A 12,189-nucleotide genomic window follows, 5' to 3' on the forward strand; every position below is an offset into this window, starting at 1 on the left:
CTTCCCTCCAAAGGATTCAGGGAAGAATCCTTCCTTGCCTCTTCTAGCTCCTGGCATTCCTTGGCTTGTGGTGGCATCACCCCAATCTCTGCTTTTGTCTTTACCTGGCTTTCTCCTCCATCTCTCTGTGTCCTCTCTGCTGAAAAGGACACCAGTGAGTGGCCTTAGGGCTCACTCTAAATCTAGTATCATATCATTTCTAAGCCATCGTGCTGGAATAAAAAAGCCATCACGCTAGAATAAAAAAGGAAGACATTTTAAAATTCACCTCGATTCTCAAGTTCATAATCCTTTAGAAAAGAGATTTTTCACGTAGGAAACCATTTGAAAACAATACAGCACCTTATATAACAGGATGCTTAAATTGTATATGATTGTCAAAATGTACAGCTAATCACTCTTGGAAGTTTAAATATGTGTAGAAAAAACACTGTTCCTTTTCTGTACATATGTAGCAGTGAACAAAACTTCACACTGTTTGGCTTTGATTCCTCAGGTGGCAGGGCCGAAGGAACCCTCCGTTCAGCTAAAAGTGAAGAATCTCTTACTTCTCTCCATGCAGTCGACGGTAAGACTAAAAGCGTCAACCATTTTATTCTATATTTCATAAAAGAGCACAATTGAATATATTTAATAAATATATGTTTACTAAATAGGTGATAAGACTGCCATTTCCAAAGAATACTCATATCTATTTAGTATCGTCCACTGATGTCTTCAGATGGTACCAGTCCCTGATTTCTTCACAGTTGACATGATTGCATTTCAGTTGTATTCACATAAAAATCAGTGAAATGTTTTGAAGTTACCCATTTATTAATGCCCAGTGGAAAATGATGTTATTAGTACTTCTGTCTTTAGATTTCATGAAAGCACAATTTCAAAGGTATAAAATTAAGCAATTTTGATATTCAGACTGGCAGTCTTTTGTCTTGTAAATGGCTTAACCTGACATTAAATTTCATAGATCAAATTGATTATTGGTGGTCCTCATTATCTGAAAGTATGATCCTCCATACAAGGAGAAAACTTAGAAGTGAATCCATTTAAAATAGAATCCAAAATTTTAGTAAAGAATACACAAAGGTTTCATTGCAACTTGACAAAAATTAGGAAAATAAATTTTTTTAGGCCCTACTTAGCAAAAGTCAGGTTACGGTTGCAATCATGTACTAATTTTTAGAATGAACAGAGGATTACTTCAGTTGGAAGGAGATCAAACTTTTTTTGACAGAACCATGTAATAGCAAATAGGACATCCTTTACTTCATGTTTGGCTTATGCAGCAGGATTGTAAAGAAGGCCCTTTCTCCAAAAATAATCAGGAGCTACATCGATTTTTATGGGCTATTCTTGATCTGTTGGTATTGGGATCGTTTTTGAGGTATCCTGGGGTGCCATCTTCCTGGTCAAACTTCTTATCTCCATTTATTAATAACTCTTGTAACTTCCAGATCCTCACTGACTAATGGCTCTGCTTATTTCAAGAAATCCTCACACATCCCTTTAGTTGAGTGTCTGACATCTTAGGGGTTTTCCAAGATTTTCCACTTCACTGTGGTTAAGAGAATGGTTCACAGATATAATGAAGCAAGCTAGGTAGATGACACTATTAAGCAGAAAATAATATTTTAGTGAAGATTAATTGTATAGGTGGTCAACACATTGGTGAATATACATATTTATGTTAAGGCAGTTTCTGCCCTTTTTATAGCACATTTTCACCATGATGATTCTAATTGTTGGAATAGAGATATAAGCTTGAGGATTTCTGTTACCAGTTAGATGTGTAGCAATATCATAAAATAGTGTAACAGTCTACTCTTGAAGGACTCTGCCTGAGAGAGTTAAAGCCTATTCATATTAAGGAAAAAAAGAAATTATCTTTGTTTAAGTATCTGAAAAGAATCCTGTTCTAAGTACGAGTATATATACTTTATGGGATTGTGGAGATTTTTTTAGTTGACATGTTTGCTTTTTAGAAATTGAGTGTTAATGAGGATTTTTCCCCACCAAAACCAAAAACAAAACAAAACCCTTTTGCTGTGGTATATCCAAAGTTCTATTTAAGGTGGTTAATTCTATCTTAGAAACCATATGTGAGATCAGTGATAAAACAAAAAGAAATGAAATCTTGCCCAAAGTCACAATAAGAGTCAGTGTTGGACTAGTAAAATCTAAGAGTTCTGAGTCCTTCATTCTTCACCTAATGACAATCAGATGTTTTTGTTATTCAACATTTGGTTCGGGAGTTCCCTCTGTAGGCCCAGAGACAGTTTCTGGGAAGAAAATGAGAAGTAACATTTTCACCCTATTATAGTGCATCACTACTGTACTAAGGCTTTCACAGTGTTGTGTATTGTGTATCCTGTACATTCATACTTTGATGTTGTTATCCGTTTTTACCAGGTGATTCCAAGCTGTTTCGACCCAGAAGACCCAGATCTAGCAGTGATGCACTGAGTGCCTCTTTTAATGGAGAAATGCTGGGGAACCGCTGTAATTCCTATGATAATCTGCCCCATGACAATGAGAGTGAGGAGGAAGTAGGGCTGCTCCATATTCCAGCTCTTATGTCTCCCCACACAGCTGAGGATGTTGACTTGAGCCCGCCAGACATTGGCGTCGCCAGCCTGGATTTCGATCCCATGTCCTTTCAGTGCAGCCCCCCTAAGCCTGAATCAGAGTGTCTGGAGAGTGGGGCTTCCTTTTTTGACTCCTTAGGATACTCCCAGGAGAAACCGAGTGCCAACAAAAAGGATACAGAAGCAGGTGGTAGCCAGTCTCAGACTCCAGGAAGCACTGCAAGTTCTGAAGCTGTCTCTCCTCTTCAGGAGAAACTGAGTCCATTCTTTACCTTAGACTTGAGTCCAACCGAAGAAAAATCATCGAAGCCATCCTCATTCACTGAAAAGGTCGTCTATGCTTTCTCTCCAAAGATTGGACGGAAGTTAAGCAAATCACCTTCTATGAATATATCTGAGCCAATTTCAGTGACTCTTCCTACTCGGGTATCGGAAGTCATGGGGACAGTGTCAAATACAACAACTCCAAATGCATCTTCTCCAACCTGGAACAAAAGTGCTGAAGACAGTGATGTCGTAAATAGATCCCCCACCCAGGTAGTAAAGATGAAAACAAGTGAGAGAGAGGCCCAAGAAGGATGTGAGTCTGAAGCCCAGCCCCTAGACCAGGGGGCTGCTGCAGAAGTAGAATCGCCAGGGAAAGAGGAGCAGGTCGTCTCGAGCAGTCAGAGTAAGGCTGTACCTTCTGGACAGACTCAGACAGGTACCATTTGTTTTCCTCCATTCTTTCCTTAAGCTAAGAGGGATCTTCAATTCTATGTGCCATCTGTGCCTTTTAAGAGAGAAATTTACTCCACAGCTAGCCTTTTATCAAAGAGAATGTTTTTCTGGGTGGTGCTGTGATGGCTCAAAGCCCTAAGTTAAAATCAAAGAAAAATCCCCCAAAGGGCCAGTGGTCCTGCTTCAGACCTTCATAAAGTCCCCTTTTGTCTTTCGACAGTCAGAATTCATGGATAATTTTTGCACAACTTCGTAGCTCTTGATTCTGTTTTCTAATAAAAGTACCTGTATTATAGCCTTACAAGTAAACCAGCCAGCCTACTCCATCAAATGTAAAAACTATCCTTAATAACAATCTGCAGGCACTTGAATCTTGTTATCTAAGCAGTCTTTTCTGAGCCAGATGAGGGACCTGCTTCCCCCCCATCTCTGTAGCAATTCAAGAGGAGATTGCAATCTTTAAACACTTTGTTTTAGTTTTCCTTCTGAACCAGATGTGTTTTCTCCAGCATTTGCATGTGGGATAGAAGATCATGGATTGCCATTTTGAGATATGGAAGGCACCTGTTTTTTTAGTGATCACATGGGGCGTGTTTGGCTTTCCGTATAGGATAACACAAGCTACCTTTTCACTCTCATTTTTTTTCCCAATTTCCCACCAGGAGCAGTTTCCCATGACCCCCCTCAGGAGTCCGTTCCTGTCAGTTCAGTCTCTCTTATCCCACCACCACCGCCTCCGAAAAATGTTGCCCGCCTGTTGGCGCTGGCATTAGCTGAGTCTGCACAGCAAGCCTCAACTCAGTCACTGAAGAGACCAGGGACTTCTCAGGCTGCTTATACAAACTATGGAGACCTAGCAGTAGCTGCACCGGAAGATCACCTGCCTAGCTCCTACTCTAGCGTTACTCTAGATAAAGCCTATTTCCAAACTGATAGGCCAGCAGAGGAGTTCCACCTCCAGAGCAGTGTATCGGGGAACTGTGACCAGCCCACACCAGATACAGCCACCATTGGGAACCACACTCATGCCAGTGCGACTGAATCTGGGGAACAGCTGCACCAGGTTGACTTCCCAGGGAATCATCCACATCGGACCTATTTATCTGGGGACCCAGAAAAGGCCAGAATCACTTCAGTTCCCTTAACAGACTCCAAGTCTGATGATCACCTAAGTTTCCCTGAAGCCCAATCTGGGAAGACCAGTATGCCAACTGTCTCCTTTCTGGATCAGGACCAGTCTCAGCTTCATTTCTACAGCGGAGATCAGCCTCCTTCTTACCTTGGTGCATGCGTGGATAAGCCCCATCACCCGTCAGAACTTGCAGACAAATCTCCCACACCTTCTGGTTTGCCTCGGGACAAAATCTACCCTCCTTCTGGGTCCCCTGAAGAGAATGCCAGCACAGCCACCGTGGCTTACATGACAACTGCTCCAGCAACAGCTGAAATCAGCACCAGGGAGACCAACTGGGATGCGGTGGTTGAACAAGGCCCCGCCGCCGAGTTCGCTGTTGCCACCCTCCAGCGCGCTCCGAGAACTAACCGTCCCCTTCCCCCGCCTCCTTCCCAGAGGCCGGCAGAGCAGCTGTCGGGCCTGGGGCAGGTGCAAGCAGCAGCCAGTGTAGGACTGAGTAATTCCCACAAGGTAAGGAGGGTAGGGAGTCAGGGAGATGAAATAGACTATTTTCTGAAGGTATGTCACTTTTCAGCATGGTGTGCTGTCACTTTTGAGTCACACAGGCCATTTCTGTTGAGTCCTGAGGCAGGTTTCCATGAAACATTTCCTGTCTGAGGTTGGACCCTGCCTTTACCTTGACGCCAGTTTTTCTCTAAGAGAGTCCCAGTTACTCAGGGACTCTAGGTTAACTATACCTGCTTCTTCCTAACCTATACCTGCATCTAGGTAGTTTATTCACAGCAAAGAGATCATGATCAAGTCAATCAGATTAGGCTTCAGGTGTCAGGGCTGCAGGTTGCCCCACCCCCCTCTGTCACTGACTCATCGTGGCTTTGGGCAGGTCATTTAACCCACCCTGCGCCAGTGATTCACATCTACTCAATGAATGTGCTTTGTTCTTGAGAATAAAGACTTTTGCCTTGTAGACTTTTTTTTTTTTTTAAAGATTTTATTTATTTATTCATGAGAGACAGAGAGAGAGAGAGAGAGAGAAGCAGAGACACAGGCAGAGTGAGAAGCAGGCTCCAAGCAGGGAGCCCAATGTGGGGCTCGATCCCGGCACTCCAGGATCACGCCCTGGGCCGAAGGCAGACGCAAAACCACTGAGCCACCCAGGGATCTCCTTGTAGACTTTTTAGAAATGTAAGAGATGACAGTGTTTTAGGTCTTTTTTGTCATTTTCTTAACATAAACCAGCAGGTCGTTCTGTAGTCAAGCATCTGGTTAGAGGAGAGAATATTGTATGTAGAATGCTGAGAATGTCTTTCTGACTTTCTCATGCTTTAGAAAAGTGCCCCACATGCTTTGTGGTCACCTCGAACTGAAGGGACTTCAGTATGTCGGCTTTAGTGGAGGATGATGCTATTTCTAGCAACTGTTTCTCAAGGATAGCATATTTGCAGCATTGCAGTGAGGATTATGTTTGACTTCAGTTGCTACAGACCAGGGTGGAGTAGAAGGTGGGGAGAGACCGAAGCCGATTAATTTGAATGGCACATCAGACAAGTCACCTCATTACCCTTCCCTAGATTGGTGGGAGGTGCTTACACTGCTCACGACGTATAGCCGTGAGCCACTTCACAAAACTGTCTAGCTAGAATCAACTCTCCTTGTTTAACAAAATGTTCTTGGTGTTGAGACCGAGCTAGACAGGTAGACCCGGTATATGGTTTTAAGCATGACTATACCTTAAACCTCTGTTTTGGTCTGCACGTTGAGATAATGTTAGGGCAACCTCGTCTCATGTTTAAAGCTTATCATGAATTAAAACTCTTTTCCAAAGATGGTAATGGCTGTTATACCCGGTGGTAGCACAGACCTTTTCCTGGCGGTGAGGACAGACTGGCCTCCTGTCTTGTCCAGGGCCACCACGTGGCTTGGGAAGTTTCAAGCTGCTACCCAAATAGCCTCCACTTGTGGGTTACAGATTGAAGATCCCACACTTGTGGGCTACAGATCCCACAGAGGGGAGCATAAACAGCAAGCTCATAATATGATCATCTTTCCACAGGTTCAGGTAGTTCCAGCTCCGGAGAGACCACTTGAACCCAGAGCCAGGGATGACCCCGCACCTGCCCTTGTCAGCGATGGCAGCACAGCTGCTCAGTGTCCCGCCTCTGCTCCTGCCGTGCAGCCAAGCCTTCCCGAAAAGTTGCGGGAAGGTGCCCGGGCCCCACCGCTGCACCTGCGCGCTGAGTCTGTCCCCGTGTACCCTTCCTGTGGCTTTCCTGCACCAGCTCCCCCCACCAGGACAATGGAGAGTAAAATTGCCACCGCCGTACACTCCAGCAGCGCAGATGCTCCCAGCACTTCCAGTTACCACCCCTTTGTCACCGCGTCCTCAGCTTCCGTGGACGATGTTCTCCCTCTACCACTCCCTGTCCCACAGCCCAAGCATGCTTCTCAGAAAACGACCTACTCCACCTTTGCGAGGCCTGACGTCACCACCGAACCCTTCATTCCAGAAAACTGTTTGCATTTCAGTATGACTCCAAACTGCCAGTACCGTCCCCAGAGCGTACCTCCACATCATAATAAGTTGGAGCAGCACCAGGTGTATGGTTCCCGATCAGAGCCGCCAGCCTCCATGGGCCCTCGTTATAACACATACGTGGCCCCAGGACGGAACGCGTCCGGACATCACCCCAAGCCGTGCAGCCGAGTGGAGTACGTGTCTTCCCTGGGCTCCACGCTTCGGAGTAGTTGTTACCCTGAAGACATTCCCTCATACCCTACCATCCGGAGGGTGCAGTCTCTCCATGCCCCTCCATCTTCCATGATTCGCTCCGTTCCCATTTCACGGACAGAAGTTCCCCCGGATGATGAACCGGCCTACTGCCCACGACCCCTGTACCAGTATAAGCCATATCAGTCCTCCCAGGCCCGCTCAGATTACCACGTCACTCAGCTTCAGCCTTACTTTGAGAACGGTCGGGTCCACTACAGGTACAGCCCATACTCGAGTTCTTCTAGTTCCTATTACAGCCCAGAAGGAGCCCTGTGTGACGTGGATGCGTATGGCACAGTGCAGCTGAGGCCCCTCCACCGCCTACCCAATCGCGACTTTGCCTTCTACAACCCTAGGCTGCAAGGAAAGAACCTGTACGGTTACGCCGGTTTGCTCCCGCGCCCCCGGGCCAACATGACTGGCTATTTCTCTGGTAATGACCACAACGTAGTCAACATGCCTCCAACGGCTGATGTAAAGCACGCTTACACCTCGTGGGATCTTGAGGACATGGAGAAATACCGCATGCAATCCATCCGGAGAGAGAGCCGCGCTCGGCAGAAGGTGAAGGGGCCCGTTATGTCCCAGTATGATAACATGAGCCCGGCTGTGCAGGATGACCTGGGTGGGATCTATGTCATCCACCTCCGTAGTAAATCCGATCCTGGGAAAACTGGACTTCTCTCGGTGGCAGAGGGAAAGGACGGGCGGCACGCAACCAAAGCCGTCAGCCCCGAAGGAGAGGACCGCTTCTATAGGAAGCATCCAGAGCCAGAGTTCGATAGAGCCCACCACCACGGAGGATATGGCAACGGACAGTCAGAGAAACCCACCCTCCCTCAGAAGCAGAGCAGCCTCAGGAACAGGAAGCCTCACGACATGGGTTGTAGCCTCCCTGAGCACAGGGCACACCAGGACGCAAGCCATAGGCAGTTATGTGAGTCAAAAAATGGGCCACCGTACCCCCAAGGAGCTGGCCAGTTAGATTATGGGCCCAAAGGGATTCCAGACGCTTCCGAGCCAGTCAGCTACCATAACTCTGGAGGGAAATACATTCCGTCGGGGCAGGAGTCTCTCAGACTGAACCACAAAGAGGTGAGGCTCTCCAAAGAGCTAGAGAGGCCTCGGGCCAGGCAACCTCCCGCCCCAGAGAAACACTCCAGAGACTGCTACAAGGAGGACGAACATCTCACCCAGTCCGTCGTCCCACCCCCGAAACCAGAGAGGAGTCATAGCCTGAAACTCCATCACACCCAGAACGTGGAGAGGGACCCCGGTGCGCTGTACCAGTACCAGACACATGGCAAGCGCCAGAGCAGTATGACTGTTGTGTCCCAGTATGATAACCTGGAGGGCTACCACTCCCCACCCCAGCACCAGCGAGGAGGCTTTGGAGGAGGAGCAATGGGGACGTACATGCCCTCTGGCTTTCCCCACCCGCAGAACAGGACATATGCTACAGCTTTGGGTCAGGGGGCCTTCCTGCCCACAGAGTTGTCCTTGCAGCACCCTGAAACACAGATCCATGCAGAATGAGCCCTGGAGCAATAGAGTTGAAGCAGCCTCTGCTGGACAGTGGACTGTTCTATTTTTTTCAGTAACCAAAAAGATTAAAAGAAAAAAAAAAAGCTACAATCCACCCTCCCCTGACCACATTAAAAAAAAAAAAAAAGAAAAAAAGAAAAATCACCATCTTTTCCCCCCTTCCCTGCTTCATTATCATCTTCCATCTCTAGACTGTGATTTTTGTCATTAAAAAAGATCTGAATGATTGTAAAGCACTGTGTTGAAAACCTAGTGAAGAAATTTGTCACAGACCATACTTGCCATATGGGGCTAATTTGTCAGAGCCTGAGGACTGCCTTTAACTGAATTTGAATTTACCTTTGTCCTTCTTAGTATTTGCTATATAGCACAGAGCGGTTTATGTCTAGTTCTGGGTAGGCTTTTGCATTTTCCATTGCATTCCTACTGACACACTAGCCATGCAGCTTGCCCAGGTCGACACTCGGTTTTTATCACTTCATTCTCCCTGACTTTGAAGGGTCTCGTGTGTTAAATTAGAACGGAGGAACCCTGATCCTTCAGATGAGTCTGTCAGACAATTAGCACAGCATAATTTTTTAAAAAATAAATAAATAAAGGACTGAAGACTTTAAGCATCTAATAAAGAGTCATCATAAAATATCAGGCCATTTAGACCCAGACTGAACCATGTTCTTTACGTTCTTAACTTCTCAGAGTCCTCCCTTGCAGTACAGTGGGCAGGCTGATGTCAACTGCAGAAGGGAAGGGATTCTAAAGTCAGGAGTAAAGAAACTTCTTAGGCAGAAGTCGGTGAACTTCATTAGCACCATGAAACCCTGTCAGTGCTTCTAACGTGTTGCCTGCCTTCAGTTTTTTTTTTTTCCAATGATATTTGATAAATTGCAATCCTAGTAAAACATTTCATGCCATTTGTTCTCCTAAAGCAACTTTTTCTTTTCTTTTCTTTTTTTTTTTTCCATTGGGGGGAAAAACAAACCCCAGCATGACTTGACTGGATAAATACACATAATTTATCATGATTACAAATTTACATGTTAATTTGTGTTTCTGAACACCTGTACCTGAGTACAGGTACCAGTTCCTTGGGAACTCTTAAAGTAGCTATGAAATTACTGGCTAGCAAACTGAAAGCCCCTGCAATAATTACACGTAGCACACCGCCCCCATTTCACCAGTTGACGTCCTAAGGAATTCGTGTGCCGTTTGCTCCCTCTGCACTGGAGCGGTCACAATTTTACTGTAATTGCCATTTTTACACCAGCATTTCAGGTATAGTTCTTAAAACTCCGTGAGCATGTTAAACATGTGGAATACCCTGGACTTCCTTTTGAAAGTCACATTCCCGGTTCGACAGCGGTCTGGCCTGACTCCACTCCATCTCCGCACCAGCCCCCCACTCCCACCCCCAACATCCACGCCAGATCCACAAGGCAGTCCTATATTTACAAACACGTTTAAATTGTCATTGCATTCCATAACTCTCAATAATACTTGAGTTTTATACATTCACATGTTTTAAAAGCGCAGTTTGTAGAAGACACTAGGAGAATTTCATTCCATTTGCTGGATGATTGCTGCTCTGGCTTTTTAAGACTTGGAATTAACTTTTATTTAGAGCAAAGGAAGAAATCTTTTAAGAGGCTAAATTCATGCTGCTATTATTGCTGTGAAATTGTATAAAGATTAGGATTCATGCCAGTTCTTTTTTTTTTATTATTATTTAAAAGAAAATCATGTGATTGCATTTTAAGGGTTTATATTTAGAAAAAAAAAATAAAGTTTTAAGAACACAGTTATTTATATGTGGAAATACTCTATAAGGTTTTCTTTCATTTACCCAGAGAAATTCATTCAATAAGGATCATGGTAGCAGCCCTGACATACTGACCTGTGGAAGGTCTGGAAATGTCTCTACATTACATATGCAGACCCAGTGGGAATAGAATCACAGTGTTAGGGAACCTGATAGGATCCTTCACACAAACACATCAAGTGCTATATACAGGAGTTTGATCTTTGGTGAATATGCAGCACTAACTTTTTTTTTTTTTTAACCTTAACCATCTTTGTGTCATGTAGGTAACCCATCGCCCCTCTGAGATCACACAAGCCCTGTAAGTTCTCACCAGCAGCATGGAGCGTAGGAAGGAGCCAGTATGACGAGGAGGTACAGATGGAGTTAGGAACTGGGATCCGAGAAGGAAGCGGCTGAAGGAGTCCTGTCTAATTTTAATATTTGTGGATTTGTTGTCACACACATTGTTTACTCCTGAACCTAAGTCTCTTTTATGAAGACGGAGGTTAATTCCTCAGAACCAGTACTTTATTAATGTCCTGTGGGCTTAGAAATATCAGGTGGATATTTTGAATACAGAATAACGACTCAAATTTACTGGTATAATCGTGAAACACCGGCTTTAGGTAAAATCTAGAGTTGATCCATTTAATGTGCGTAGTGACAGCCTTAACTTTGGATTCAGTTGTTTTGAGGGACTTTGTATCTTTCCCTTTCTAATACTGTAGGGTAGAAACCTCGTGGCAGGTTACTGTGAGCCAGGCTAACTCAGCACAGTTCACACAGTGTGTGACTTCGCAAACAGTTAACAATTCAAATTCTGACATGGAGCATTATGATCAAGGAAATGGAGCTGCCTTATGCATTAGACCCATAATTAATTCTATTGGTATTTTCATAGCTGTGTCTCCAGATTGTATCTTTTTGGCAAAATTCTGATGTCACAGTTTGGTTTGATTGAAACAAATACTCCCTGGATGTCTGGCCAGAGACTTTGCTAACAGCCCCAGAGGTGCCACTTTCTTACTAATTTCATCTGAGCCTTATTGCTTTAATGTATTCAGTTTGCTTTTAAAGACGCAAGTCCCCAGGATGGTCCCACCAATAGGGCCTGCACATTTTTAGAATGGCAAAGCATTTTTTAAAAGTTAGGGTCAGGTTGAAAACTTCTAAGACGACTCTGTAAAGAGGGACCGTCAGATTGGGAATGGAGATAGAAGGGTAGGTAACCACATTTGAAGCAGCAATAGATGCATACGATGTAAATTGGAAATTTGCCCCTTGAGTGATAAAAGGAGCCTGCAGGGTCCATATATCTGTTCCCCGCTTTGTTTGTCAATCATCCTTCATTATGTTGGCAAAGTATCATCTGAGCAATGTGTGTAAGGAAATTATAATGAAAGCAAAAGTATGTCAGAAAAGACTTCCAAATGGTTAGAGGCATGTGATTTTCAGTACTGTGTGTTACGGAAACGTCAGGAATGGTATATTTTAATGTCAGTGTGCACAGAGGGTCTTTTTTCCTTTTCTGATTAGTAACTGTTAGTGTTCAAAGAATAAAAATGGTTGTTTTACAGTTTAGATTCTAAGGTAGCAAAACCTGATTTTTCAGCCATGACCTGCATGAGAGAAGCAT

The 12,189-nt window shown here is 44.6% G+C and overlaps 1 protein-coding gene across 8 annotated transcripts in view; it reads left to right on the forward strand.

Annotated features, from left to right (window-relative positions):
* Positions 1-10,521, forward strand: part of ARHGAP32 (Rho GTPase activating protein 32) — a 288,412-nt gene extending 277,891 nt beyond the window's left edge. For all 8 annotated transcript variants that reach the window (XM_041770213.1, XM_041770212.1, XM_041770210.1 and 5 more), the window contains 4 exons: positions 497-568; positions 2,410-3,288; positions 3,968-4,950; positions 6,494-10,521. In XM_041770213.1, the coding sequence (XP_041626147.1) occupies positions 497-568; positions 2,410-3,288; positions 3,968-4,950; positions 6,494-8,746 (4,187 nt within the window). In that variant the 3' untranslated portion in view covers positions 8,747-10,521. The remainder of the gene's footprint in view (positions 1-496; positions 569-2,409; positions 3,289-3,967; positions 4,951-6,493) is intronic.
* The last annotated feature ends 1,668 nt before the right edge of the window (positions 10,522-12,189 follow it).

The sequence above is a fragment of the Vulpes lagopus genome, chromosome 10 (genome assembly GCF_018345385.1).
Source record: "Vulpes lagopus strain Blue_001 chromosome 10, ASM1834538v1, whole genome shotgun sequence".
In the NCBI taxonomy this organism is placed as follows: Eukaryota; Metazoa; Chordata; class Mammalia; order Carnivora; family Canidae; genus Vulpes; species Vulpes lagopus.